The 24,747-nt window shown below is 66.3% G+C and overlaps 1 protein-coding gene across 1 annotated transcript in view; it reads right to left on the reverse strand.

The window, feature by feature from the left end:
• Nucleotides 1-360: 360 nt before the first annotated feature.
• SLC2A13 (solute carrier family 2 member 13) overlaps nucleotides 361-24,747 on the reverse strand; it is a gene marked incomplete at both ends in the record, with an annotated part of 29,515 nt that continues 5,128 nt past the window's right edge. Inside the window, 10 exons of the mRNA XM_084256197.1 lie at nucleotides 361-587; nucleotides 4,215-4,367; nucleotides 4,455-4,576; nucleotides 5,768-5,893; nucleotides 6,412-6,532; nucleotides 7,395-7,558; nucleotides 7,629-7,737; nucleotides 8,463-8,671; nucleotides 10,071-10,230; nucleotides 15,208-15,714. Coding sequence (XP_084112323.1) covers nucleotides 361-587; nucleotides 4,215-4,367; nucleotides 4,455-4,576; nucleotides 5,768-5,893; nucleotides 6,412-6,532; nucleotides 7,395-7,558; nucleotides 7,629-7,737; nucleotides 8,463-8,671; nucleotides 10,071-10,230; nucleotides 15,208-15,714 — 1,898 coding nt within the window. The remainder of the gene's footprint in view (nucleotides 588-4,214; nucleotides 4,368-4,454; nucleotides 4,577-5,767; nucleotides 5,894-6,411; nucleotides 6,533-7,394; nucleotides 7,559-7,628; nucleotides 7,738-8,462; nucleotides 8,672-10,070; nucleotides 10,231-15,207; nucleotides 15,715-24,747) is intronic.

Consider the following 24,747-nt stretch of genomic DNA (forward strand, 5'->3'; position numbering starts at 1 on the left):
GGGCGAGGAGTGCCAGTGGCCGCATTCCGACAGGACACCCCGGACCCCACCCCAGAGCCCCGCGTCTGTGGCCGGGCCGGACCTTTGCCCTCGTGATTCTGGGTGGTCTCAGGAGAAATGGGTGCCACTGGCCATAGTGGATGCGATACCCACAGCCACTGTCTTGGGGACACGCACACGGTGCCAGGGTTTCTATCAGTTGGCGTCTTTGCATATGCTGGTTTCTTGTGTGTCTCTTGTGAAAAAAGGCCCTCATGGTTTTCTCTTCCACCTGTTGGAATATTCCAGAACACGAAGGTGTTGAAAGCCGGCTGCGGCAGGAGTCGGGTGCGCCCCCATGCCAGGCCAGGCGCCCGGTGCCTATTCCACGTCGGAGGCATCGTTGTCGGACAGGTGGTAGTTGCTGCCCTTCACACGGATGTACTCGATGTAGCGGCCCTCGCCCGCGTCCTCCGCGCCGCACGAGCACAGCCGGCCGTCGAAGAGCGACTCGATCTCCTCCAGCGTCTTCCCCTTGGTCTCAGGAAGGCAGCCGTAGACGAACAGGAGCCCCAGGGCCGCAAACCCGGCGTAGAGGAAGAAGGCTCCTGTGGGAGAGCACAGGGTGAGGGTGGCGGCGGAGACGCGGGCCACCTGCAGGGCGGGCTTGGGGACCAGCAGGGTGGGCGGGGCTGGTCGCAGCCTCTGCTGCCCGCTCCCCGGCACCTGCTGATTCCCGCGCCCCGGTGTCGCCATTACCTGCCTGTGCCCCGTGCTTATTTCTGTCATCTGATTTTTTAAGGGGGTTTATTTTGTGTAGAAGAGCTGGGGTGCCGGCCAGAGGTGGGGGGATTGAGGGGAGTCCCCCTCAACAGAGACAGAGTGGGGAGCAGAACAGGCGGATCCACTGAGACACTGCTGAGGGAGCAGCGGGGAGACGGGAGAGGTCTGCTGCGCCTGTGGGTAGCTCCCTGGCCGGGGATGGACTCGGGCCGCAGCGGTGACAGCCTGAGACTGACCACTGGGCCCCAGGGGAGGCCCCTGTCTCGTCACTGGCTCTGGGCACGGCGGTCCTGTCGCTTGCCGCGCACTCCCAGAGCTGCGGAGCGGGACGGCGCTGGGTCAGGCCGGTTGGTCCGCTCAGACTCACTGAGCGAAACTCCAGGTGGAGGTCGTTGTTTACCTTCCTGGATTGGCTGATTTCATTCTGTTGTCTTCCCAGCCTGACTGACCGCACTGACACCGTGTATGCTCGCGTCCCGGGACTCCTGTCTGAGCAGCCTGTGGCTGTGCCCCCGAGGTGCCCAGCGCGGCCGCGGGTCATGTGCCTTGCTGCCCGTGTGTTGCTCCGCTGGGTTTTTTTGTGATTTCTCAGTGGCCGCGGGCTGTTCGGCAGCATGTTGCTGAATCTTGACATTTGTGGAGTTTGGGTTTTTTGTTTGTTCTCATATTTGATAGCTCAATGCCCAGGCAGCTGGTGTGACATCACCACGCCTGCGTCGACCGAGGCCTGTCTGCGCCCGACCTGGAGTCTGGCTGGAGAATGTTCCACGCCCTCTGGCCTGCTCGGCCTGTCACCATGTTCTGACACGTGAAGGCCAGCGTGCTCGCTGGTTTTGGGTGTTCTCTTCTCTGACCTCAGAGGCGAGAGCTGCCTTCAGCCTCTCCCTCACGCCTGTCAGTGTATGCCCTGCATGTCTCTGCGCTCCTGTGCTGCAGACGCGTCCTCCTGCCGGCTGACCCTTTGTCATCACGCAACGGCCTTCCCTGCCTCTTCTGTCTGTCTGTCTGTCTGTCTGTCTGAACCGCATCTCCTGCAGGCGAGCTGTGAACGTAGCTTCTGTGAATCCATTCAGCCACGCACCTCCTGACTTGGGAATTTAGTCCGTTTACACGTAGAGTAACTATTGAGACGTGTGGACATCTTGCCGTCGTGTTAGCTGGTTCTGTAATGGTCCCACCTTTTTCTCTTTTCCTTTGTGGTCTGATGGTTTTCTCTAGTGTTATGTGCAGATTCCCCCCTAGTTTCTCATGTGAATTTAAGGTAACTTTGCTTGTTTACAGTGAGGTTTACAGGTACCATCCTTCGTGTATAATGGTCTGTTTTGAGTTGATACATTTTTTTAAAAGTTTTTGAAAAGATGTTGCTGAGCTTCGGGAGTATAGCGCCCTAACCCTAACCTCAGCAGTGCACGGCCACCCCCACCAGCCCAGCCCCCCTCACCACTACCAGACTGAACCCCCCCCACCCCTTTCCCCCCTGTAACCCCCAGGTGTCCTCATAGTCCGAGCGGTTTTCATTTGTGGACTATCTGTGACTACAGCCATCTGGTCTTTGTGTTTCTCTTTCTGGCTATTTTGCTGCTCAACATGATCACCTTAAGCTTTATCCCAGGTGCTGCAGACAGCAAGACCTCGGTTTTTCATGTCTGTAGGATTCCCAGGGCACGTAGGTCGTTCCGAGCTCCTGAGCGCCGTCGCCAGTCTGCACGAGCCGCAGGCCTGATGTCACTGCGCGGCGTGCGCCATCCGGGTTTCTCAGCGCGCGCGCGGGCCTGGGGCTCTGGCTCCCCTGCCGCAGGGGCGTGGCTCCCGTGTCATAAAGGAACTGCCCATAAGCGTGTGGGTTTCTTCCCCTGTGGCGTGGATCTGCGTGTTTTAATTCCAATTCCATGAAGTTTCAGTGATCATTTCCCTTTTGCTCATGATCACTTTGGCTATTTGTGGTCTTTTGTGGTTCTGCGGAAATAGAAATACTATGTAAGAAATGCCGTTGGGATCCCACCAGGGATACAGGGAAGCTGTAGGTGATACAGTCATTTTAACAACGTTAACTCTTCTGAGTCACAAACACGGGATGTTCTTACGTCCCTTGTGTCTGCCGGTGCTCCTGACAGCGTCTCAGACGTCCCAGCATAACGGCCTTTCTTGTCCTTTATTAACTTTATCCCCTTTTTGATGTGACTGTAAATGGGATCATTTCTTGATTTCTCTTTCTTCTAACTCACCATGCGTGTGTAGAAACGCACAGGTTTCTGTATATTGACTTTGGAGCCTGCCACCGTGCTGGTGGTTATTCAGGAGTATTTGGGTTTTTCCTGTGTATATTAGTCATGACATCTGCAAGCAGTGACGGTTTCAGGCACGGATGGGGGGAGCCGGCGGTCCTCAGGAAATCCAAATGGGCGAGTGATCACGAGGAGGAGTAAAAAGCCCCGATACCCCAGAGCCTGGACCCAGCCGCGTCCAGTGGGTGCAGGCAGGCATTGGAGAAGGCAGCCCTCCCCAAGGGGCTTCCCTGGTACTTAGGACCCCGACGCCACCGGCCCCAGCAGCAGACAAGGCCATTGGACCTTGAGAAAGCCACGGGCCAGCGTGAGGTCCCCAATGGGCGTGCCTGGAAACCTCGCCCGCACGCCAGTCAGCACGGGCGTTCACTCAGAGGCCGGAGGGCCGCACAGGGCAGTCAGTCAGCAGCACAGGCCACGTCCACAAAGGACAAACCCTCCCTCAGGACTGCGTGGCAGCTGCAGAAGCTGCGGGTGGGCATGTGACGGTGCAGGTCACAGTCACTGCACGGCGGCTGCTGCCTGTCTTGGGCAGCAAAGCAGCCACGGAAGGGATCAGGAAAGAGCCCCACGGCCATAGCGATGGCCAGTGTCCCAGAAGCCTGACCAGGTGGACGCCCCCCAGGCCAAGCAGCGAGACGCCAATGGGGACGGTACAGCAGCAGGGAGGAGGCCCTGGCGTGGGCTCCATGGCGGTTCTGGCATCTGAGCACCTGGTGTGCTGCTCACTGACAGGGGCTGGGGTGGGGGACACTGCACGTCAGGGCTGCCACAGCCCTCTGTACCCCGCCATCCTCATGGAGGATGCCTGCACCCCGTTGTCCCCTCAAGCCCACGCGAGGCTCCCCACGGGGGTGGCAGGAGAGACCGCAGGACCGCCGGGGCGGGCATGGAGCTAAGGGCAGGAGGCGCTCTTCCTACATGCGTCTCCAAGGCCTCTGGGGACAGGAAAGCTGCAGGGAGGCTCACCACGCCCCCTTTCCTGGGGAGATGTGGGCGCCTGAATCACAGGTGGACCCAGGCCCACAGCTGGGGCCTCTCTGCGGAGACACCCGCGCAGAGCAGCACAGATCCGTGGTGGCTGCTGCTGACCACAGCCACTGCCGCCCCTCGCTCCACGAGATGCAGGCAGAGCCCCGCGCGGCAGTCCCGCAGCCGCGGCCTCACCGTGGTAGGTCAAGCGCTCCGCCACATGCAGGAACGTCAGCGAGACCAGCACATTGCAGACCCAGTTCACGCCGGACGAGCAGGCGTTGCCCGTGCTCCGGGCCCAGAGCGGGTAGATCTCCGCGTTCACCGTCCAGGGCATGGGCCCCATTCCTGCAAGACACCGCAACAGCTCAGCCGCGGGGCAGCGACTGCGAACCCCTGGGAGACAGACGCCTGTGCCCCGGCACCGCCGCTTACCAGGCGCAAAGAAGGCCAGGTACAAGATGAGGCCCAGCAGCGCCGTCCAGGAGTAGGGCGTGGGGCAGAAGTTGTAGGCCCAGAACACCTCCTCGGCCTTGAAGCTGGTTTCGTTCTCACACCTGAAAGATACGCGACCAGGGTCCGCCCCGGGCTCTGGGCCGGGCACGAGGGCCCGAGTGGACGCGTGTGGACGCCAGCTGAGAGGTGGGGCACCTCGGAGGGCAGCTCCACGCTCGCTCACGCCGAGCAAACACCATGGCAGCCCCCGTGGATGGCGGATGGCAGACGGCACCAGCCGGGCGCCCGGGCTCTGCGCCCCAGTGTGCTCGCTGGAGCCCCCACGGCAGGACAGGGCCAGGACGGGAAACACTTGATTGCAAGTCAGCGACGTCAGTGCAGAAAGGCTGGCAAGTGGCTTCTGAGACGGGACGTCTGACCTGACCTGAAGAGGAGCAACTCTAGCCCTGGACACACGGCCCTTGTGGGCTGCACAGGCGGGGTCACCCCCAGGCTCTCTGGACATGAGGTCTGCTGGTCCCGGTGCCCCAGGAGCCGCTACTTTGCTGGCAGGAGTTGGGTGTGCGCTGGGCCTGGCGGGTGCCTGGGTGTGGGCCCAGTCAGGTGCATCTTGCCTGGGCGCTTCCTGGGGTGCCTCTTGGGGCGCCTGCTGCCAACTGGCAGCCCCACCAGGCCAGGTGTGGCACCTTGGAGCACATGTGCCTCCGTCCCCAGGGCTGCGGCCAGCCGGCTGCTTGGCGGAAGGGTGCGCCTGCGCCTGCCCAGGAGCCCTGCGGCCGTGGCCAAGCCCAGAGGCGAGTGTGGGAGCCCTTGGCTGTCCTGAAAGCCGGAGGCTCTCACCTGCAGTAGGAGCCACGCGCTGCTCTCGCCTCCCGGGGCCCGCGCCCCGCCCAGCGCAGCTCCTGAGGCCTCTGCCCGCAAGGCCAGCGCTGTCCCCGCGGCCCTCCTGCAGCCCGCCCGGAGCTGGTCGGCTGTTTGCAGAAGACGCCTTTTGTGTTTGCCTCCAATGACCCCAGCACATGGCTCTGGGGTCGGGGTGGCTGAAGCCCCCTCCTCTGTGGGGCCCGACCCCTGCCCTGGGGCATTGCACGTGGCCGGCAGGGCGCTGAGCCGTCAACTCGCGGGGTATATGGCCTGGAGCCCAGCCCTGTCACCCGTGTGCAGGCAGCACCCCGACACTGCAGGGAAGCCGGGCAGTGACCCCTCTGGAGCCTGGGGTGCGGACCAGCTGCAGGGAGGCACCCCGCACACAGCGGTGCTGCCCACTGTGTCCCCACACAGCCCCTACTTACCGGCCCCAGGCAGCCTCGCTGCTGGAAGTCTCCCCGACCGGCACGCATGAGGCCTCGCTGACCGTGGACCCGTTGAGCTTGTAGCAGAAGCCGCAGCCTGGGTCCAGCATGCAGTCCTCACAGACACTGAGGGAAGATGCAGGTCAGCAGGGGCCTTGCGCCTCTGGACACGCCTCCCTCCCTGCACCCCGCTCTGCTCCAGCCGGGGAGACCCCCACCCACGTGGCTGAGATGTTGGCCGGGCGCTGGGATGCAGCGCCGGGAGCCCGAGCAGGCGGTGGGGGGCAGGGGGTTGCCTGCGTGGCCGGGCAGCCGGAGGGCCACAGCCACTCAAGGCCCAGGTGCCCAGTCTCCTCCCGACCGGCCTCCTCTGGCCCCACAGTGTCCTGAACAAGCCGGTGTTCGGAGCGGTGGCTCCTTCCCCGTGGGTCTCCTCAACGCCGCGCGCTCGGTGCTGCCTTAACCCCAACTGGACGCGGGGCTTGGCTGGCCGTGCTGCTGCCTGAACTGGCGCCCACTCCTGGGGGCGCAGCAGCCCCTCTTCCCACTGGTCTCCCGGAAGCCCGAGGGGTGTGGTGAGCGGAGCTGGGCTCCGGGTCTGAGGAAACCAGCAGCCAGGCAGTGGCCCGCAGGCCAGGGCGCACCTGTACCGGGTGCAGGATGAGTTCTGTCCTGGCGGGGCCGCCGGCCTGAGGGAGACGTGCGGGGACACGCGGGCGGACAGCAGGAACCCCAGCGCCAGGACGAGGAGTGCGGCCGTGGTGCCTGGGACAGGAGGCGCCATCAGGCTTCCCCCACAGCCAGGCCCTCCCGATGCCCACCCTCCTGTGGCCCCAAGGTGTGCCCATAAAGCGCATAGGCTGGGATCCCTCCACCCTTCCCCTGCCTGGCCACCCTGAGAATCCCCAGCCTGGGCACCCTGGGAGACCCCACCGCCCGGAGAACCCCCACCAGCCACCTGGGGCGGGGCCCAGAGGGAGGTCGGGTGGCCCAGCCTCTGACCCACAGGCTGGGGCGCAGCGGGGATGTGGGGCTGGCAAGGGCTGGGGAGACCCTGTGCTGGCCACAAGGTGCCTTCCACTCCTGTCCACTCCTGTCTGCTGCGGCCCCTGGGGCCTGGGCTGCCTCCCCTGTCCCCCAGCAGGAGGCGCGAACCGGCGAGGCTCCTGGGGCACAGCGGGCTGAACACCTGCGGCCTGTGGACCTGCAGCTTCTGCTGTGCGCAGGGGCCTCAAGGGCTGCTCGCCGCACGCAACCGGCCCCGCGCTGCCCTCTCCTGTGCTGCGGAAAAGTGACCGAGCACAGGTGGGCAAGGAGCTCGTGGGACGTGGCTGCACCAGCTCCCGCCTGCCCGCCCTGCCTCCGCCCGCTGGCATAAACGAGGCTCCGACCTGCCCCCCGCCGCACCCGGGGTTTGCAGACAGCCGGCTTCTCACCCAGCGGGCTGGGGTCCTCTTCTCCGTGCACCGGCCAGCACGGCTGCCCTCCAGGGAGCTGCAGGGCCCACTTGGGGGGGTGGGGGAGAGTGGGGGCTGTGCTTGCTGAGAGGCCGTGAGGCCTGGTGCCGGCAGCACCTTCCAGGGCGGCGCGTCCCCTGGGAGGGCTCAGCGGACATCGGGATGCCTACCGGCTAGGCTGGCCAGGGTCAGCTTCCTGCGGCCCGCCTTCTCCACCAGCCAGACGCCCACGAGCGTGAAGACAAAGTTGGTGAAGGCAGTCAGGGAGGCCAGCCAGATGGCCAGCCTGTCATCGGCCACCCCCGCCATCTGCAGGATCGTGGCGCTGTAGTACCTGTGGGAGAGGACACGGTCACCCCGGCCCAGCCTGCCGCCTCCAGGAGCCCCGCGGAGCCTATACGCACATGATGGTGTTGATGCCCGCCAGCTGCTGGCACATCTGCAGCCCACAGCCCACGGCCAGGGCTCGGCGCACCGGCGGGTGGCTCAGCATCCGGCAGATCACGGGCCCTGCTGTCCAGGAAAGAGGACACGGCTGTTATCCTGGGCTCCACACCCACGAGGATAAGCGTCCCTGTCCCCGTGGAACCCACCAACCCAGCCGTAAGACGGAACTTACGGGGCCGGGGAGGATGGGGCTGGACCAGTGGGGAGCGCAAGCAGGCCTCGTGGACCATCCCCTGTGCACCCCCCTACGGTGCCTGTGAGTGACAGGGAAGGCCCCTACGAAGAGCCCTGGCCCCAGGCACAAAGCTGCCCCAACCCCACGTCCACCGGGGCCCCCGGGGCCCAGAAACGGCGTCAGGTTTCTGCAGTGTGAAGGGTCTGGCCATAGGGCCTGGACCTGAGGGACCCCAACCAAACCAGTCCCAGGGGCGTCCTCCCGCCCAGGGCCCGCGCCATGTCAACACTTATGCTGCTCGGAAGCACCCACGGAAGGGGGCCCCCTCCCTCCACCCCAGCATGCAGGCCAGGCCCTGTGCCCTGGGGAACAAGCCTGGAAACCCGCCTATAGAACTGGGGCTCCCCAGAGTGGGGAGGGGCGCAGGCCGGGGGGCCCAAGGGCATGGTGACGCTGCGGGCGCCTGGGTGGCGGTGGCAGGCCTGGGGGCTGTGGGTGAATCACATTCCGCTGTAAACAGCATTATCCAAAATGCCACGCCCCAAAGAGCTGCGCGTGTCGTCAAAACGTTTCAAGCGCAGCCCTAAGGAGAGGGGTGCGGCCGGCGGGGGCGCACCTGAGCCGGCCTCCTTGGCCTCCTCCTCCACGCCGCTGCGGATGCTCTCGAACTCCTCGTCGATGGTCTGGCTGCCGCGCATCTGGGACAGGATCCTGCGCGCCTTCTGCGTCTGTCCCTTCTGGATGAGCCACCGCGGGCTTTCAGGCAGGAAGAGGAAGCCGAGGAACTGCACGGCTGCCGGGACGGCCGCCAGGCCCAGCATGTACCTGCGGAGGAGCGTGGGCCGTGGGCAGATGCCTGCGGGCGCCCTGGAGCCCGGACGCCCACGCTGTGCCGGGGCAGGGCAAAGGAGCAACGTCTGGCTCGCGAGCTGCACGAAAGGGCCAGGCGTCTCGGTGCCCGCGCACCTGCGGCCCGGAAGAGTTGCCTCCTCCCCGCAGCCCCCGCCGGGCCCGGGGCAGGTGGACTGCGGCTCAGGCCACCTCGTGCTTTCTAAGTCGCTTCTCGTTGAGAGAGAGGCCCAGGTTGATGGCTCTACGGTCATTTCCACCAGGAACGGACCTTGTCATTTTGCTTTGCTGTCCAGTCTCCGCTCGGTCCTGGAGGAGCCCAGACCCATCCTCCGGCCCAGACAGGCACGCGGAGCCCACCCGACAGGCACGGGCCACGGGGACTGAGGGCGGGCATCCGCTCCAAGGTGGCTGCCCACCGCCCCGCGTCCACTCCTCCCGGGGATGACCATCCGGCTGCCGTCTCCGCCCCCACAGCGGCCAGTGCGCCGCTGCCGTCCGGGGTCACGGTCCGAGCGGAGCGTGCGGGGAGGCAGGGCCGACGGCGCTTTCGCGGGACAGTCCCGCGGCTTGCAGGCGAGGACATCGCGATTCCCGTGCAGCAGGCGCAGGAGGGGGCGGCAGCTGAGGGGCCCTGTGGCCTCCCTGGACTCAGCTGAACCGGCCCGGAGGGGGTTCCGCCCGCGTGGGGGCGTCAGCATCACGGCCCGACCCCAGGGGTCCGCGACAGCCGGGCCAGGTCAGACGGGACCGCGCTCGCGGCTTCCCGGGGCCTCTGCGCCTCCTGGGTTAATCACATCGTCACCAAATTTGGGGGGGTTCCCGCCATCTTTATCTGTTTTCACTTCAGTCTCTCAGACTAAATTATGTGTATCGAGCTCGGTCACTGTAACTGGACCAGCCTAAGGTACCTGATACCGGGCCAGATTCCTGACTCGCCTCAGCCCCACTGCCTCCCTGTCTCGGCAGCTGCCGTCCGCACCGCGGGCATCGCCTCGAGCCAGGCCCCGGCGCTGTCACCAGCCCCGCCTGTCGTGCTCAGTGCAAGGCCCAGCCTGGCGAGGCGCTCAGTGTCAGACTCTCAACGGCTCGTGTCCCTCCATGGAGGCCCCAGGGCGCCCCATGGCTCCCCCAGCCCCCAACAGCCTCGCGACAGCCAGAGGCCTTTCCTGGGGAGAGGCCGCATGGAGCTGCCCCAGAGGGAAGCCCCACTTCCCCCGCGGCTGGGCCCCAGCAGTGCCCAGGAACAGGCAGGTGGGGGAGCTGAGCTGCCGTTCCCAGGGGCGCACGGGGACCCAGTGGGGGCTGGGGGCCTGCAGGGCGGTGGGCGGGGCTCAGACCAAGCGCGCGCCTCCCACCCCTCAGGCCTACGGACCTCCATCCGTCCTTCTGCAGGCAGCTGAAGGCCCCGTCGACGATACTGGCGAAGAACTGGCCCCCGGTGATGAAGAGGGTGTTGGCGGTGACCAGGCGGCCGCGCAGGTGGGGCGGGGACACCTCGGCGATGTAGACGGGCACCGTCATGGACGCCAGGCCTGCGGGCGGGCGAGAGGGCTCAGGGCTCTGGGCGGGGCAGCCACCCTGGGCACCCGCGGACGGGCAGGGGAGGCAGGGGCGAGCCAGAGGTGCGGGCACCGCGTGGGGGCTGCGGGCAGGTCACAGGCACAGCCAGGAGCCTGGGGAGGCCTTGGGGGCGCAGCCTCTGGGGTCAGCCTCTGCGGGGCCAGGTCAGACACAAACGCCTGCACACGCGTGTGGCCAGGGCCACGGCTGGAGGGCTGGGTGGGTAGCCCCAACCGATGGGGCCCTGCAGGGGCCGGGCAGGCAGCGCCTCCCGCAGCCAGGAGCCCCGTTCTGCAGCCCCACCCGCGTGGACACGCTGGGCCACCACAGGCTGCACACAGTAGGGCACCCTGAGGGCAGCCAGTCGCCCGTGGACGAGAGGTTTCCAGGGTGTCCCAGGGCACTGGGTGGCCCTCCAGGGGGTTCCGAGGGCCACGCTGCCGCGGCAGTGCAGCCGGGCACCTGCGCAGAGCCCACGGCCAGCAGGCGCCAGGCCTCCGGGGCCAAAGGTGCCTGCTGAGGCGGAGCCGCAGGGCGGCAGGAGACGCCCGGGTGCCCGCTACCTGCCCGCCAGCTGCCCGGCCGCCCACGGCTCCCAGGCTGATTCTGTCTCGGGCCCCGGGGCGGGTGGTGGGAGTCTCGGGACAGGCGGGTGGGCGGCCCCCAGCGCCCCGGTGCTCTGCCCAACGAGGGGGGCAGCCCGGGCTCCCCCGCCCGCCAGCGGAGGGAGGCCCGGGGCCGAGGCCCGCGCTGCAGGGGAGGAGCGGCGCCTCCTGGGATGGCCGCTGGGGGCCCAGGGGCAGGCGGGACCCTCCACCCTCCTCGGCGCCCCGTGGCCGCCCCGCCCCCCAGCATCGAGGCAGCGGGAGCCCCGGGGAGCGCCCCAGGGCAGCCGCCCAGGCCCATCACCTCGGCCCGCCCGGGGCGGCGCTTCCCGCGGCCTCGAGGACTGAGCGTCCAGGCGGGGAGGGCGGACCCGCGGCTGCGGGGCTCCCCGGGGCTGCGGGGCTCCCCGGGGCTGCGGGGCGGGGCCTCCCAGCGGCTCAGCCTGGGGTCCCGCGGGATGGACCCGCCACTCGCCGGCCCCGCCCCGCCCCGCCCCGCCGGGAGCCCCAGCCCCTCCCGCCGGCTCTGGGGCAGGGGAGGCCGCGGGACCGCCTGGGGGGCTGGGCGGGGGGGGGGGGCCGGGGGGGGAGGGGGGTCCCCTGCCGCCCGCCCCCCCTTCCTCTGCAGGGCCCGCCTGTCCTCGCCTCCGGGCCTCAGACGGTGGGAAGGCGCGGGCGGGCGCCCTCCTGGGAGCCGCGCGGGGCCGCCTGCTCCCCGCAGCCCGCGCTGCCCGCTAGCCAGCTGCGCGCCCCCCAGCCGGCCCTGCGGGCCCCCCAGCCGGCCCTCCTTGGTGTACCCTGGAAGCCCAGGCAAGGCCTTCGCTCGCTGACAGCCAGACTGCCTGGCGCCTGCCAGCTCCCCTCTGACACGTGTCACCCGCAGAAGATGCCATTTCCAAATGCCCCGGAACAGCCCCCCCTCCTCCAGCACAGGCACGTCCAGGCGGCCTGCAGTTCCCAAGAGGACGTCACAGAAGCAAGCGCCTGTGCCTCAGGCTCCCCGGCCTGTGAGTCAGCTCAGGAGCTGCACCCCCAGCCCCCCACCAGGGCCCAACCCCAGCCCACATCCTCCGTGAACAGCGCCCTTTATACTGGGGTGACTCATCGCCTGCTGAGGGGGCCAGTGGGGTCGCGGCCCCTGACCTTCAGCGGTGATCCCTGCAGAGGGCCAAGCAGACCCTGTGAGCCGCCCCACTTGAGGTGGTGCTGTGTGCGGTCCTCGAGTGTCCTGCACCCCATCCTACCCATGTGGGCACCACCGTCCAGGGCCATCCATCCCGGCCAGGAGACGGCCATTCCCCTGCATACCAGCCCAAGGCCGAGGTCTGCTCCGCGGCCGCAGATACCCGGGAGCGTCCAGCAGCCCCAACTCCTATCCACCCCGAAGGTCCTGGGTCAGATTCCGCGGTGAGGACCTGGCTTCCCCCCGCCCCAGCGAGCCGGCCAGGCCCCCATGGAGGTGGTGGGGGCCGAGCCTGGGTAGGCTGGCCCTCACGCCCAGGTCCACTCCTGGCTGCGGCCCTGGGGAGCATGTGCCAGGGGAGCCCCACGAGGGCCTGGCTAGTCGGCGGCTTCTCATGTGCAGAGTGGGTGTCGCCCAGAAAAGGCTGCACCCCAGAGTCTGAGAGAACTTAAAATAGCACCTGCTCTTCCCACGGACCCGCGCACACCTGAGTGAGTCAGAGCTGCCGGGAACAGTTGACGCTGCCTCAGTGCAGCTCCGACTTGGGGAGGGTCAGAAGGTGAGGCCCAAGGCCGAGTGAGCCGGCAGGGAGTGTGGACGTGGGGTGTGCTCACACGAGGCCACTCAGTCCTGCCCGGGAGCCCAGAGGATGCAGGAGGCGGGGGGCCACGGGCAGGTGGGCACTCGGGAACGGGCACAGGCAGGCCCGAGACCCACGGACGCCGGGGCTGTGGGGTGGGGCGCTGGCCTCAGTGACGGGCCAGCAAGTCCAGTCTCCAGACACCCGTGACACGATCACCATCACCACGACTCACAGAGCAAGGGGGGCTCATTTGGGAAGAACCGTCGCTGCAGCCTGGCTCTATCTCCGCGCCTTTGGAAACGAAACCCGAGTCCAGGGAAAGCTGCGGGGATGGCTGCTCAGCTAGAGGACGACGCTCGCCCCTGGGGCCTCCCAGCTCCCGCCCAGGCACCCCAGCCCGGCCCAGCAGTGGGGCCCTGCGGCCTCACTCCCAGGGCCTCTCCACAGCACACCCGGCAAGGCCTGCTTGTCACGGGCCCTGGGTACCCCAAGAATTTTTAGGTTATAGATCGTACGTCTACAAACTCCTTCATGCAGAGGAGGTTTTTCTTCTCTCCCTTCTAGGCTTGTGATGTGGGGTTCCCAGATCACAAGCCCGGGGTTCACAGACTCAGAGGCCAGCCGGGGCCAGGCTCGGGGCCGGCCAGCAGGGTGGAGGGCACCGCGGCAGTGAGGAGGCCGGTAAGGACGTGGGCGGGAGCGGGACTTCCCTGCAGAAAACAGCTCCAGTCTAGCCTGGGCCCAGGAGGGCTCGTCCTGAGGAGCCGCGCGTTTTCCTAATGAGCTGATGTAGAGTCAGACGCTGTCTTCACGGTCACTTGGGTTATTGACGGGTTAGCGCTTTCCCAAGAGCCGCTCACCGCGGTGTCTCCCTGCTGTGAACAGGCATCTGAGGCCGCTGGACACGGATGCACGTTCTCTTAGGGCAGTCGGCGACCCGTTCCTCTTCCAGTCGCTCTCAGGCTTTGAAACGCCAGCTGCAGCTGTGACGCAGGCACCTCACCATGCCCCGAGCTCGGTGCGGCGGCTCACCCCGGTGTCAGGCGAGATCTGCGTTGCATCCTGCTCCCTCCCTTCGCAGTCGTAGTGGCGAGCCTCCCCTTTCCCGTGGGCTGACTGGCTCGCTGTTAAGCTCATCAGCACCGCTGGAGTTTTTATTTTGCTCCATTCATTTATTTCCTGTTGTTTGCGTGATTGCTGCACAGAGTGCAGGGCCCGTGGCGGGCCACACTCTACCTGCGCCCGCGCCCCCTCCCCTGCCCTGCTCCCCACATCTCTGCCCCTCCACACTGCAAACCCAGAGCAGCCCCTCAGCCTATGGGGGCGCTTGGGGCTGGGGGGGTGGGACCAGGACATGGAAGGACCCACGCTGCTCAGGCTGCCCTGCCTGCCTTCAAGGGCGCCTGGGTGGTCCCCAGCTCAGCCCTGCAGGTTTTTTTTTTTTTGATCCAATGAGATTTTATGTTTGTTTTGTCTTGAAGGGTAAGAATTCAGCAAGCTGTCTGGGGAGCGGCCTGTTTAGCAGCACTGCTCAGCGGTGGCCGGGCCCGAGGGCGGCAGGGCTGGCCAGCAGAGGGAGTGCTGGCACAGAGGGGCTGCAGGAAACTGCCCATGATGAAGGCCGGCCCAACAGCCCTGGCTGCGGAAGCGTGGGGGCTTGCAGGAAGGGGCCTGCACGCGGGGACCAGCCCGATGATGGGAGCCGTCCCCAGGCGCTATGCAGCAAACTGGGCCCAGGCGCCGCCAGATGTGTCTCATTCGCTCACCAGGCAAGCATGGAAGGGACAGGAACCAAGTCCCGACCATGTCAGATGTGGCTCCACGAGGCCCCGGAGGTGCCTGCTGACCACGCCATCTGTGCTTCCAGACCCTTCTCAGTGGCACGCCCCTGAGGGCCTTAGCCCCATCCCACATGAAGGCCGTCCCACAGCCACTTCCCTGCTAGCTCGGGGCTGAGCGGCACTCAGCACCTGTGAGGATGGCGTCCCCGCGTCCAGGCCCCGCTCCCTCCGCCACCCTAGAAGGAGGCTCCGGACATAGGGCAGCGACCCCATCACAAAGACGCGCCCGTGGCTCCGAGTGCCCAGCGCCCTGCAGTGGAAACCAGGAGGCCACGGGGTCCCTGAGGCCAAGGACTGGCCAGTGGGGCCGCGGCCGGGGAAGCAGCCAGCTGGCCCCTGCAGAGGCTGCCCGCAGGGCACGTGTGGGGAGGCCCGACCTGGGATTCAAGGTGGGGTTCACCTTTAGTGGGTGCATCAGCTCCCGAGGTGGGGGGGACGAAGGGGACGGTGAATGCGGCTTGAAAAGAAGCGTGAGGGCACAGGAGCGGGGCGTCATCTGGGGCAAGACGGGGGCCAGAGAGGAAGGGCCCCTGGAGGTGCCGGCCGGCCGGCGGGCGGGCGGGGCAGCCTGAGGGCCCAGGGGCTCCGCGGGCCTGACGGCCGAGCCTGGGCCTGGACTCCCGGCGGACGCTGGGGCTGGCGGCCGCCCCGGGCCTCGCGGGAGCGCCCCGGCGTCGGGCTCGGGCCCTGGGGGGCGGGCGGGGGGCCGGGCGGGGCGGGGCGGGGCGCGCACTCACCGATGCCGAGCCCCACCACCAGGCGTCCGGCCAGCAGCGTCTCCTTGGCGGCCGCGGCGGCCAGCAGCGCGGAGCCCGCGGCGCACAGCGCGCTGGCCAGCAGGACGGCGGCGCGGCGGCCCAGCGCGCCGTTGAGCGCGCCCCCCGCGAGCGCCGCGAGCGCGGCCGCGCCCGCCGCGCCGGCCACGAGCAGCTCCTGCCAGAGCGCGGACAGGCGCAGGCGGCGGCGCAGGGGCAGCAGCGCGCCGGCCACCACGCCCGTGTCGTAGCCCAGCAGCAGCCCGCCCAGCGCCGCGCAGCCCGCCGCCGCCAGCAGCAGCGCGGGCGGCCCGGCCCGCCCGAAGCGCCGCCGCGCCGCGCGCTCCAGCTCCGCGCCCGCCAGCAGGCTGCGCTCGCCGGCCGCGCCCGCGTCCGCCTCGGGCCGCCGCCGCTCGCCCGCGCCCGCGCCCAGGCTGCGCAGCGTGTACTCGGCGCGCGCCATGGCCGGGCCGCCCGCGCCCCGCGCCGCTCCGTCCCCGTCCCGCGGGCCGCCGCGTCACGTGGCCGCGCCGCGCCGAGGCCCCGCCCCCGGGAGGGCCCGCCCGACGCGCGGCCCGAGGCCCCGCCCCCGGGGAGGGCCAACCCGCGCGCGGCCCGAGGCCCCGCCCCCGGGGAGGACCAACCCGCGCGCAGCCCGAGGCCCCGCCCCGCGAGACAGCCAACACGACGCGCGGCCCGAGGCCCCACCCCCGTGGGAGGGCCCGCCCGACGCGCGGCCCGAGGCCCCGCCCCCGGGGAGGGCCATCCCGCGCGCGTCCCGAGGCCCCGCCCCCGTGGGAGAGCCAACCGGCGCGCGGCCCGAGGCCCCGCCCCCGGGGAGGGCCAACCCGCGCGCGGCCCGAGGCCCCGCCACCGTGGGAGAGCCAACCGGACGCGCGGCCCGAGGCCCCGCCCCCGGGGAGGGCCAACCCGCGCGCGGCCCGAGGCCCCGCCCCCGTGGGAGAGCCAACCCGAGCGTGGCCCGCGGCCCCGCTCCCGTGGGAGAGCCAACCGGACACGCGGCCCTCGGCCCCGCCCCCGGGGAGGGCCAACCCGACGAGCTGCCCGAGGCCCCGCCCCCCCGGCGGCCCCTGATGCGAGGGTGCGGGAGAGGGGGGTGTGGGAGGGGCAATAGGACAGCGCCCCTCGGTGGGCGGGGTCAGTGAATGAGGCTCCGCCCAGGGGCGTGGCCGGGCTGTGGCCCTGCGCGGCCGGCTTGGGCTCCTGGTGGGCGGGGCCGGGAGGGAGGCTCCGCCCCGGGCGGGGCCAGCCCGGCGCAAGCCCCACCCCTCGGCGCAGGGCTCCGAGGGCGCAGGCGCGACGGGCCGGGCCGCCGTCGCCCGAGGTCCGGGCCGCGGCCCTCGCCCCGGCCGCGTTGGGGCCCCTGACGCGGCCTCCGTCCCCGCGGCGCCGGCTGCCCAGGGCCCTCCGCGCCCGGCCCCGAGCGCGGCCCGCACGGCGCCTCCCGGGACAGCCCGACCCGCACGGTCCCCGGCCCCCGCGCCCCCCGCGCCCCCGCGCCCCCCGCGCCCCCGCGCCCCCCGCGCCCCGCGCCCACACGCGCGTCCGCACTCACACCCGCTCGCCCGCCGCGCCCCCCGCGCCCCCCGCGCCGCGCCGCGGAGGAACCTGGCGGGAGCGCGGGCGGCCGGGGTGCTCGGCCGCTGCCCCGCCCCCCCAGCGCTCCCGGGACACGCTCGCCGGGCGCCGCCCGCTGCCGCCGCCCGGGCTCCGCCGGGCCTGCCCCGAGGGGCGCCCTGGCCGGCCTGGGCCCGCGCGGCCGCTGGACGGGGGCCCGGGGCTGACTCTGCCGCGGCGCCCAGCTGCGCGCCGGCCGCGCCCCGGGGACGCCAGCAGAGCAGACGGGCCGGGCCGGGCCGGGCGGGGTCCAGGCCGAGGCGGACCCGCTGAGCTCCCTCCCCGCGGGCCGCGGTGGCCGGGCGCTCTGCAGGGCCCCTCCCCGGGCCCCTCTCCCCGACCCCGCCGCCCGCGTCCCGCGACAACCCCGCGCGTCTGGCCTCGCGCGGCAGGACACTGGGCGCGGGCGCCGGGGCGGCGCCGCCTGAGGCCGGGCCTGGGCCTCGCAGGCTGCGTTGCCAAAGTGGGCGAATTTATCGAGTTAAAACTGAGCAAAATACCCCGCTGAGGATATGAAATTATCTTTTATAGCTGGCTAATGGAATTATCTAGATAAATGAATGAGGTTCTGTCTCACACTTGCCTCCTGACTCGGAAGAACCTGCCTTTTAATCCGATAATGCGGGTTGTGTCGCCGCCCGCGCGCTGTGCAGTCACAGGCCCGGCCACAGCGTCTCCAGAGCAGAAGGACTTGCCCCGCCAGGCAGGGCTGTTGTTTGAAATGGTTCTCACAAAAGCTCAGTGAGGGGCCAGCCTCAGTGCTCCCCAGGAAACCCCATTACAGGGCCTCCCCGAGGCTCAAGCCACAGTGCACCCCTCGGACCAAGGTTGCTCCGTGCTTGATTTTCACTCGCGTTGCGAGTGTGGGGCAGACTGTTATGGGAGAGGTGGGGCATCCCCTACTCTCATCTGGGGTCTTCCTAAACTGGCGTCTCTTAGAAAACGTGTCTTCTTCAGTGCGGTGAGAGAGGTTTATCTGCAAGTGGGCACACAATTGAAAGAGGAAACGCAATTAGAAGAGAGGGAAACGGCAGCAGGGCCGGTCTGGACAGTGGTGACGCGGGCTCGGGCTCAGACACAGAAAACTTGCAGGAGATGTTGTTGAAATAGATGACAGAGAAGTGGAGACAGACCGAGTGCGTGACTGGGCAGGCACACGGCCGAGCCCGCCAGCCCACCTGAAGCGATGTGAGATCAGGGCTCATTGCAAGCCCCGTGGCATTTTCAAGGAAACAGAACAATCTTAAAATTTGTACGAAACTACAAAAGGTCCTGAACAGCCCCAGCAATCCTCAGGGAAAAGGGAACGGGACCCTCCCCGTGGCTTCACGCCCCTTCGTGAGCGTGATCAGAACAGCGTGGGGTGGGGACAAAACAAGGCACAGACCAATGGGACAGAAGTGAGAGCCCAAAATAAACACGGGAGCCGAGTGTGAGCGATCAGCTCTCAACACGCGCGGACACTTACGATCAAGTAGAGTCTCTTCAACAAAAGGGCTGGGAAACCGGCAGCCGCAGGCAAGAGAGCGAAACCTCCCGGCAGCCCCACCAAAACCAACTCAGAAAGGGTCGGAGACGTGGCCGTAGCCCCCAAAACCATAAAATACACAGAACAAACCCAGGCAGAGCCGTCCTTGGCACTGGCTCCGTGTTGTCACCAGGGGTCGAGCCTAAGGGCAAGGCAGGCAACAGCAAGAAAAACAGGACTGAGGCGAGCTGCGGGCTTTGCACGGTGCAAGGGTCGTCCTGACAGTGAGGGGCGCCCTGCTGGGTGGGGGCAGGATCCGCGCACCATGCAGCTGACGAGGGTTCAGCTACGAGACCTGAGCGCTCATACATGTGACAACAAAAATCCAGTTAAAACATGGGAGCAGGACTAGAGGCTTCTCAAAGACGCGCACAAGCCAACAGACACGTGAGCACTCTCGGCACTGACACCAGGGAAATGCAAGCCCGACCACGCGACACTGCCCGCCCCCCCACGAGCCCATGTCAAAAAGACCAGACACAATTGTTGAGAAGGAGGCGCCCTCCTGGAGATTTCTCAGAACGTTAAAAATAGATCTGCCATGTGCTGGAGCAGTTGCACGCGTAGGCATTCATTTGAAGACTGTGACAACACAAATTTGAAGGGGGATAAACTCGCCTCCATTCACCACGGCAAATAGTCACAACAGCAAGATGTGGAGACCAACTAAGGGCCCAGGACAGAGGAGTGGATTAAAAAGATGTGGAATAGTACTCAGCCACGAAGAGGATGGCTTCTTGCCAGTGGTGACAACACGAGTGGAGGGGAGGGGGTGATGCTGAGTGACGCGCGTCAGCGGGAAACGAACGCCAGGTGATTGGGCGTCTCTGCGGCACATAAAGAAACAGCAAAACAACCAGCAGATCTCACCAAAAATAACCTGGAGACTCAGGAAAAATGTAGAGTCCACCAGAGCAGCAGGGCTGGACGGGTGAGCGGAGGGCTTGCTGCGGCAGAGTGACGCCCTAGGACTTTGCTGGAGGGTGTTTTAGGTCACACACATATCGGGGTGTGGAGTTGCACCCCTAAAATTTATATGGTACTGTAAAACAGCGGTAAAGGCATGAGATTCTATGAAAAGAAGCACGTTTTGCACACATGAGCTGCGGCGGGTCCCCGAGGACGCATGGCCTGTGTGCTGCTCCCTGCCCGCCGCCCGGGGTCCGCCTGTGCTGATGTGCGGCCGTGGAGGGGCGCAGGGGACTTAATGCTCCTCAGACCTATGAACCCCTTTATTGTAAAAGTAAAATGCAGCGTGAGTTAGATGCTGGGATGATGCCGTGGAGGCGCCTCTGGGCCACGAGCAGCCTGGGCACCCCGCCCCCCAATAATCCCGTTACTGTGGTGGCGCCCCGGCCTCCCGGCCCCCCCGCCCCCCAAAGCCCCCCCTGGGCCCTGGCTCCGCGGCCCCCGGCCCCCTGGACACCGGCTCCGCGGCCCCCCCCACCGGCCCCCTGCCCCCCACGCCCCCTTGGCCCCCCAGGCCCCCCTGGCCCCCCGCTCTGCAGCCACACCCCGCTGGCGGGAGCCCCCCTCCCGCAGCCACAGACGGGAGCCCCGCAGGCCGCAGCCGGCGCGGGAGGGCAGGGGGGTCAGTCTGCGGGGGATCCGGGAGGGGGCGGGTGCACCTGCGCCCCCTTGGGCATCTCCTGCCGGGCACCAGCCTTGGGGTCTGCCCCGCCCGCCCCTCGAGCTGCCCGGCTTTGGCCAACGCCCTTGGCCAGCGAGCTGCGCTCTCGGGGTTGGGGCAGCCCCGGCTCACGAGCCCTGGGGGCCCCGCGGTGGGGGCCGGGGCAGGGGAGGGGCAGCGCTGACCCCCAGGCCGGGGCGGGGGACAGTCCAGGCCGTCTAGGGGCGCCCGCAGGCCGCGCGTGGGGGGCGGCGGTCTCGGGGTGCAGGCGCTGGCGGCGCGGCGGGGACCTGGGGCCTGAGCAACCTGCTACACGCCTGGGGGGACCCCACGTGTCTCCACACCTGCGGGGGGGACCCCAGCCAGGGCCTGCCCATCGCCAGCCGCGGGGGGCAGCCTATGAGGCCGCGGGTCCCCCAGGCCAGCACCCGCGGGCTCGGCCCGGTCCAGCCGTCACCCGCAGGCTCTGGCGCGCAGGGACCCGGCGGGCGTGGGGAGGGGGCGAGAGGTCCTCCCTGGGGCTTGTGGGGGGGCCTCGCCCCACTCCCAGCAGCGCCTCGTCGTGAAGGCGTCCAGGGCCGGCCAGGCGTGGAGCTTCTCCAAGCCGGGGCACTGCGTGGCTGAGGGTGGGGTGGCGGGAGATCCTCTGTGGGGGCCCCCACTCGGTGCTCGCTGCGCACCCCACCCTGGCCGCGCCTCGGTCTCCGGAGGAGGCTGTGCTGGGAGGCCCCGCTGGGCTGGCGCCCCTCAGGCGCCTCCAGGCCGTTGCCTGGGTCATCTCCACGCCAAGAGACAGCTGACACCTCGGCCGGCTGAGTCACCCCGTTATGAAATGCCCACGTCTCACGCAGGAAGAGGGTGGGCAGAGCCCGCCTGTGGGGCCCAGGGGAGCCTGAGGCTGCGGCTGACCGCGGCGGGCAGCAGCTGTTGCACAAGCCGCGCACACTGGAGTGGGGAACCCACAGCCCCATGCCCGCGACACTCACTTTCAGTTTCCAGCTCCAGGCCTGCCTCTCCCCGGGGGCCGGGGCGTGTTCCGTGACTGGGGCGGACGCTGGCCTCCCCCAGCTCCGGGCAGCCTCAGTCCAGCTTGGCCAAGGCCGTTGCCGTTGGCCCGCAGTCCCCAGGCTGGCCAGAGCCCAGCGCTCCGTGACGGAGGGAAGGGGACAAGGCAGGAAAAAGGGCCTGAGCCGCCGCCTCGCCCGGCTGCTCGGCCGGGGGCTGCTGTGTTCGTGCGGGACTCACGTCTCTCTCTGCAGCTCACATCAATGTGACTGACTTTCTCCCTGGCTCGACTCCTTTCTCGCAGGAGTGGGGACATGGCTGGTGAGGGCTCCCCCGGCCCTCGGGGGGCGCTTGTGGCTGTCCCTGCCCTGGCCACACTCTGGGGAGGCCAGTCCCTGGTTAGACAGCTGCCCTGTTCCGCAGCGCCCGCCCCGCGGCGCCCCTGCTTTGCCAGGACCTGGCGCCTGCCCCGCTCACGGCCCCCTGGGCCTGGTCTGCCGGCCTGGGGCTGCTTGGGGACCCCTCGTTTGAGGCTCTTGAAGGAATCGTCCCGGCTACAACATCATGAGCCCCCACAGCTGAAGACGTGCCTGTGAGCCTGAAGATGTGCCTCAAGCCCGAGAAGCCGCGAACAGAGCTGCCCTGTAAAGAGTGTGCTTGAAACATGGAAAACCTAACAACGGGCCCCAGTTTCGCGCTGTTCGAATTGCAGAGCTTTACTTTTGCTGCTGTTAGGTCAGAATAAATCGGATGGCATCTTGAAACAGAGCGTGTGCTTTGAGTGCTGGCCCAGCGGCGGGCGAGCCCCCTCACCATCGTGCAGAGTCGCAGCTGCGAGACCACAGCCCCTCCCGGGGCGAGGACCGTCCCCAGCCGGGACATGCGCGGCGGGCGGCTTTGCCAGGCTGCAGAGGCTTTCGCGCCCGTGAGATCCCCTGGGTTAGCGTGGACCGACATTAGATGGTGCTCGTGGCCAACACGTCATTAAAACGTGCGCATCACAAACTCAGGTAAAACAGGGAGGGGCTCACACTTCATTCCACGAATACTAAAACACTGACATTGTAGCATTAAAATATGCAGCTTACCTGGGAATGACTGACTATGTTTATATTTAATTCTTTCACCCAGAAATCCGGAACCCCCACGCACCCCAGTCCGCGGGTGTAGGCACCCTGGGGGCTTCCCACCGGCTGGGCATTGCGCGCTGAGTGACCTGCACATGGGCCTCCTACCGGGTTGCTTTTGGGATTTTTACCTGTTGTTTCTGTTGCTCCTGTCCCCGGCTGAGCGTCCGGCTCCAGGGTCCTGCTGTGGACATCCAGGCTCCCCCTGTCACCGCGAGGCGCGTGTGGGCTCTGCGGTCCTGCCTCTCGGAGTGACTGGGCTCCTGCGTCTGTCCTGGCCTGAGCGCTCCCAGGGGATGCGGTCACAGAGGCGGGGCCAGCAGGAACGCCCTGGGCTCCCGCCAGCCACCTCCAAGACGGGCCACCCCAGGGAGTGCCCCACCGGCCACCCTTCTTAGGCCGCCGGGAAGGGTCTGTCTTTCTGTCCAAATTTGTGAATTAGTGTTTTAGCAACGATGTTTATGGAAACACTCCCCAAACACACCGCTGGGCGCCGCCAGCGCCCCTTTTTATCTTTGCTTCTGGAACGTGGCCCCAGCGCGTGGGTGGGATCTCGGGGTCGTGGCACAGCAGGCGCTGGCGGCCTTGTCGCGGGGTGCAGGGGTGACATGAGGCGCTGAGTGGCTTTGCCAGGCGACCCCGCGACAGCCTGGCTTCGGGGCTGCCCCGTGCCCTGACCACGCACCCCTGCCACCTGCTGGGCTTTGTGCCCCGACCTCACTTGGGGGTCACTCGTCCCCCTCTTCACGCACCTGGATTCGCGGGTGCAGCCCCCCAGGTTTCTGTTGAGGATCTTTGCGTCTGTGCTCATTAGGGAGGTCGGTCTGCAGAGTTCTTTCCCCTTGTCTTTGGTGTCAGTGCGGCCGTGCTTTGGAGCCTCCTGCAGGGCGGTGGGGCGTCCTTCCCAGGGCTTGAGAGCCCTTGCGGGACGGGTGGGCGCATCTTTGAACGCGTGGAACTCACCTCTGAGGCCACGCGGGCCTCCGCTTGCTTCTGGGGAGGGTTTTGATTACTGTTTCCATTTTGCTGCTGCGATTGGCTTGCTTAGGATTTCTACCTCTTTACTCAGCGTGGGTGATTGTGCGGCTCTGAGAATGTGTTGAGCTTGTTTGCATATAAATGTTCATCGTAATCTCTGATTGTCCTCGGGATTTCTGCTGCGTCTGTCTGTTGTAATTTCTCCTCTTTCATCCATGATCCTGTCTATTTGAATTTTCTCCCTTTTTATCTTTGTGACCCTGGCTGGAGGTGTGTCTATTCTGTTTATTTTCTCTAACAACCAGCTTTCGGTCTCATTGATCTTTTGCATTGTCTTATTTATTTCTATTTCATTTACTTCTGCTTGTATTTTTATTATTTCATTCCTTCTGCTGGCTTTGGGGTTTTTTGTTGTGCCTTTTCTAGTTTTTCAAGATGGGAAATTAGGGTTTTTTTGTTTTTGTTCTTTCTTGTGTCTTAGTGTATTGCTGTATACTTTCCCGTTATTACTGCTTTTGCTGTATCATTCTGAAAGTTGTGTCCTCATTGTCATTTGTCTCAATGTATTTCTTAATTTCTTCTTTGATTTCCTCATTGATCCAGGGATCTGTCAGTAGCACGTTCTTCAGTCTCCAAGTAATGTCTTTATGGTCAGAGAAGAAATTTGGTGTGATTTCGATCTTCGTGTCTCTGATGATGTTGGTCTCGTGGCCCAGGCCTGGTCTGCCCTGGAGAATGATCCCTGTGCGCTTGAGTAGAATGCATAGTTGAAGTTTTTTGGCTCCAGGGTCCTATAGATGTCTGTTTTTTGGGTCCGGGTGGTCTAGATCTTTATTTAGGGCTATTGTGTCCTTGCTTATTTTTTGTCTTGTTGATCTGCCTCTTGAGAGTGAGTGGGGTGTTGAAGTCTCCTACTGCATATGTATTTTTTTTAAAAGATTAATTTTTATTTATTTAAACAAGCACTGGGGTGCAAGCCAGAGGCACGGGAGGGTGAGAGGATTCACCAGAGACAGAGCGGGGAGCAGAACAGGCAGAAGGACCGAAATCACTGCGGAGGGGCGCAGCGGGCGAGACAGAAGAGGTCTGTGGCGCCATGTGGGAATGTCCCTGGCCGGCCGGGAATCAAACCGGCGCTGCAGAGGCTGTGGACAGCTTCACAGCACTGCGCTCAACCCGCTGCGCCCCCGGGGAGGCCCTGTGTTTTCCTTTGACTCTTAGGTGTGTTCCCCCAGGCAGCAGAAGGTTGGGTTCTGCTTTCTAACTCAGGCTGCTACTCTGTGTCTTTTTATTGGTGCGTTGAGTGCATTTGCATTGAGGGCATTCCTGGTGGCCGGAGACTGTCCTTGCCGCTTTGTTCATCTTCCATGGCCCCTGTTCAGTGCCTTGTCCAGTTCTTCCTGCCCATGTCTCTGTGGGGTTAGATTTTAAGGCTTCTTGTCATATTTCTGGGAGTGGGGTTAGTAATACTGAATTTCCGAAGATCTTGTTTGTCTGAGAAGGTCCTTATTTTTCCTTCGTAGATGAAGGAGTGTTTTTCGGATGAAGAATTCTTGGCTGGTATTTTTTGCCTTGGAGTTTTAAAAAAACGTTACTTCACTCTCTTCTTGCCCGTA

The sequence above is a fragment of the Talpa europaea genome (assembly GCF_964194135.1).
Source record: "Talpa europaea genome assembly, chromosome: 15".
NCBI lineage: Eukaryota > Metazoa > Chordata > Mammalia > Eulipotyphla > Talpidae > Talpa > Talpa europaea.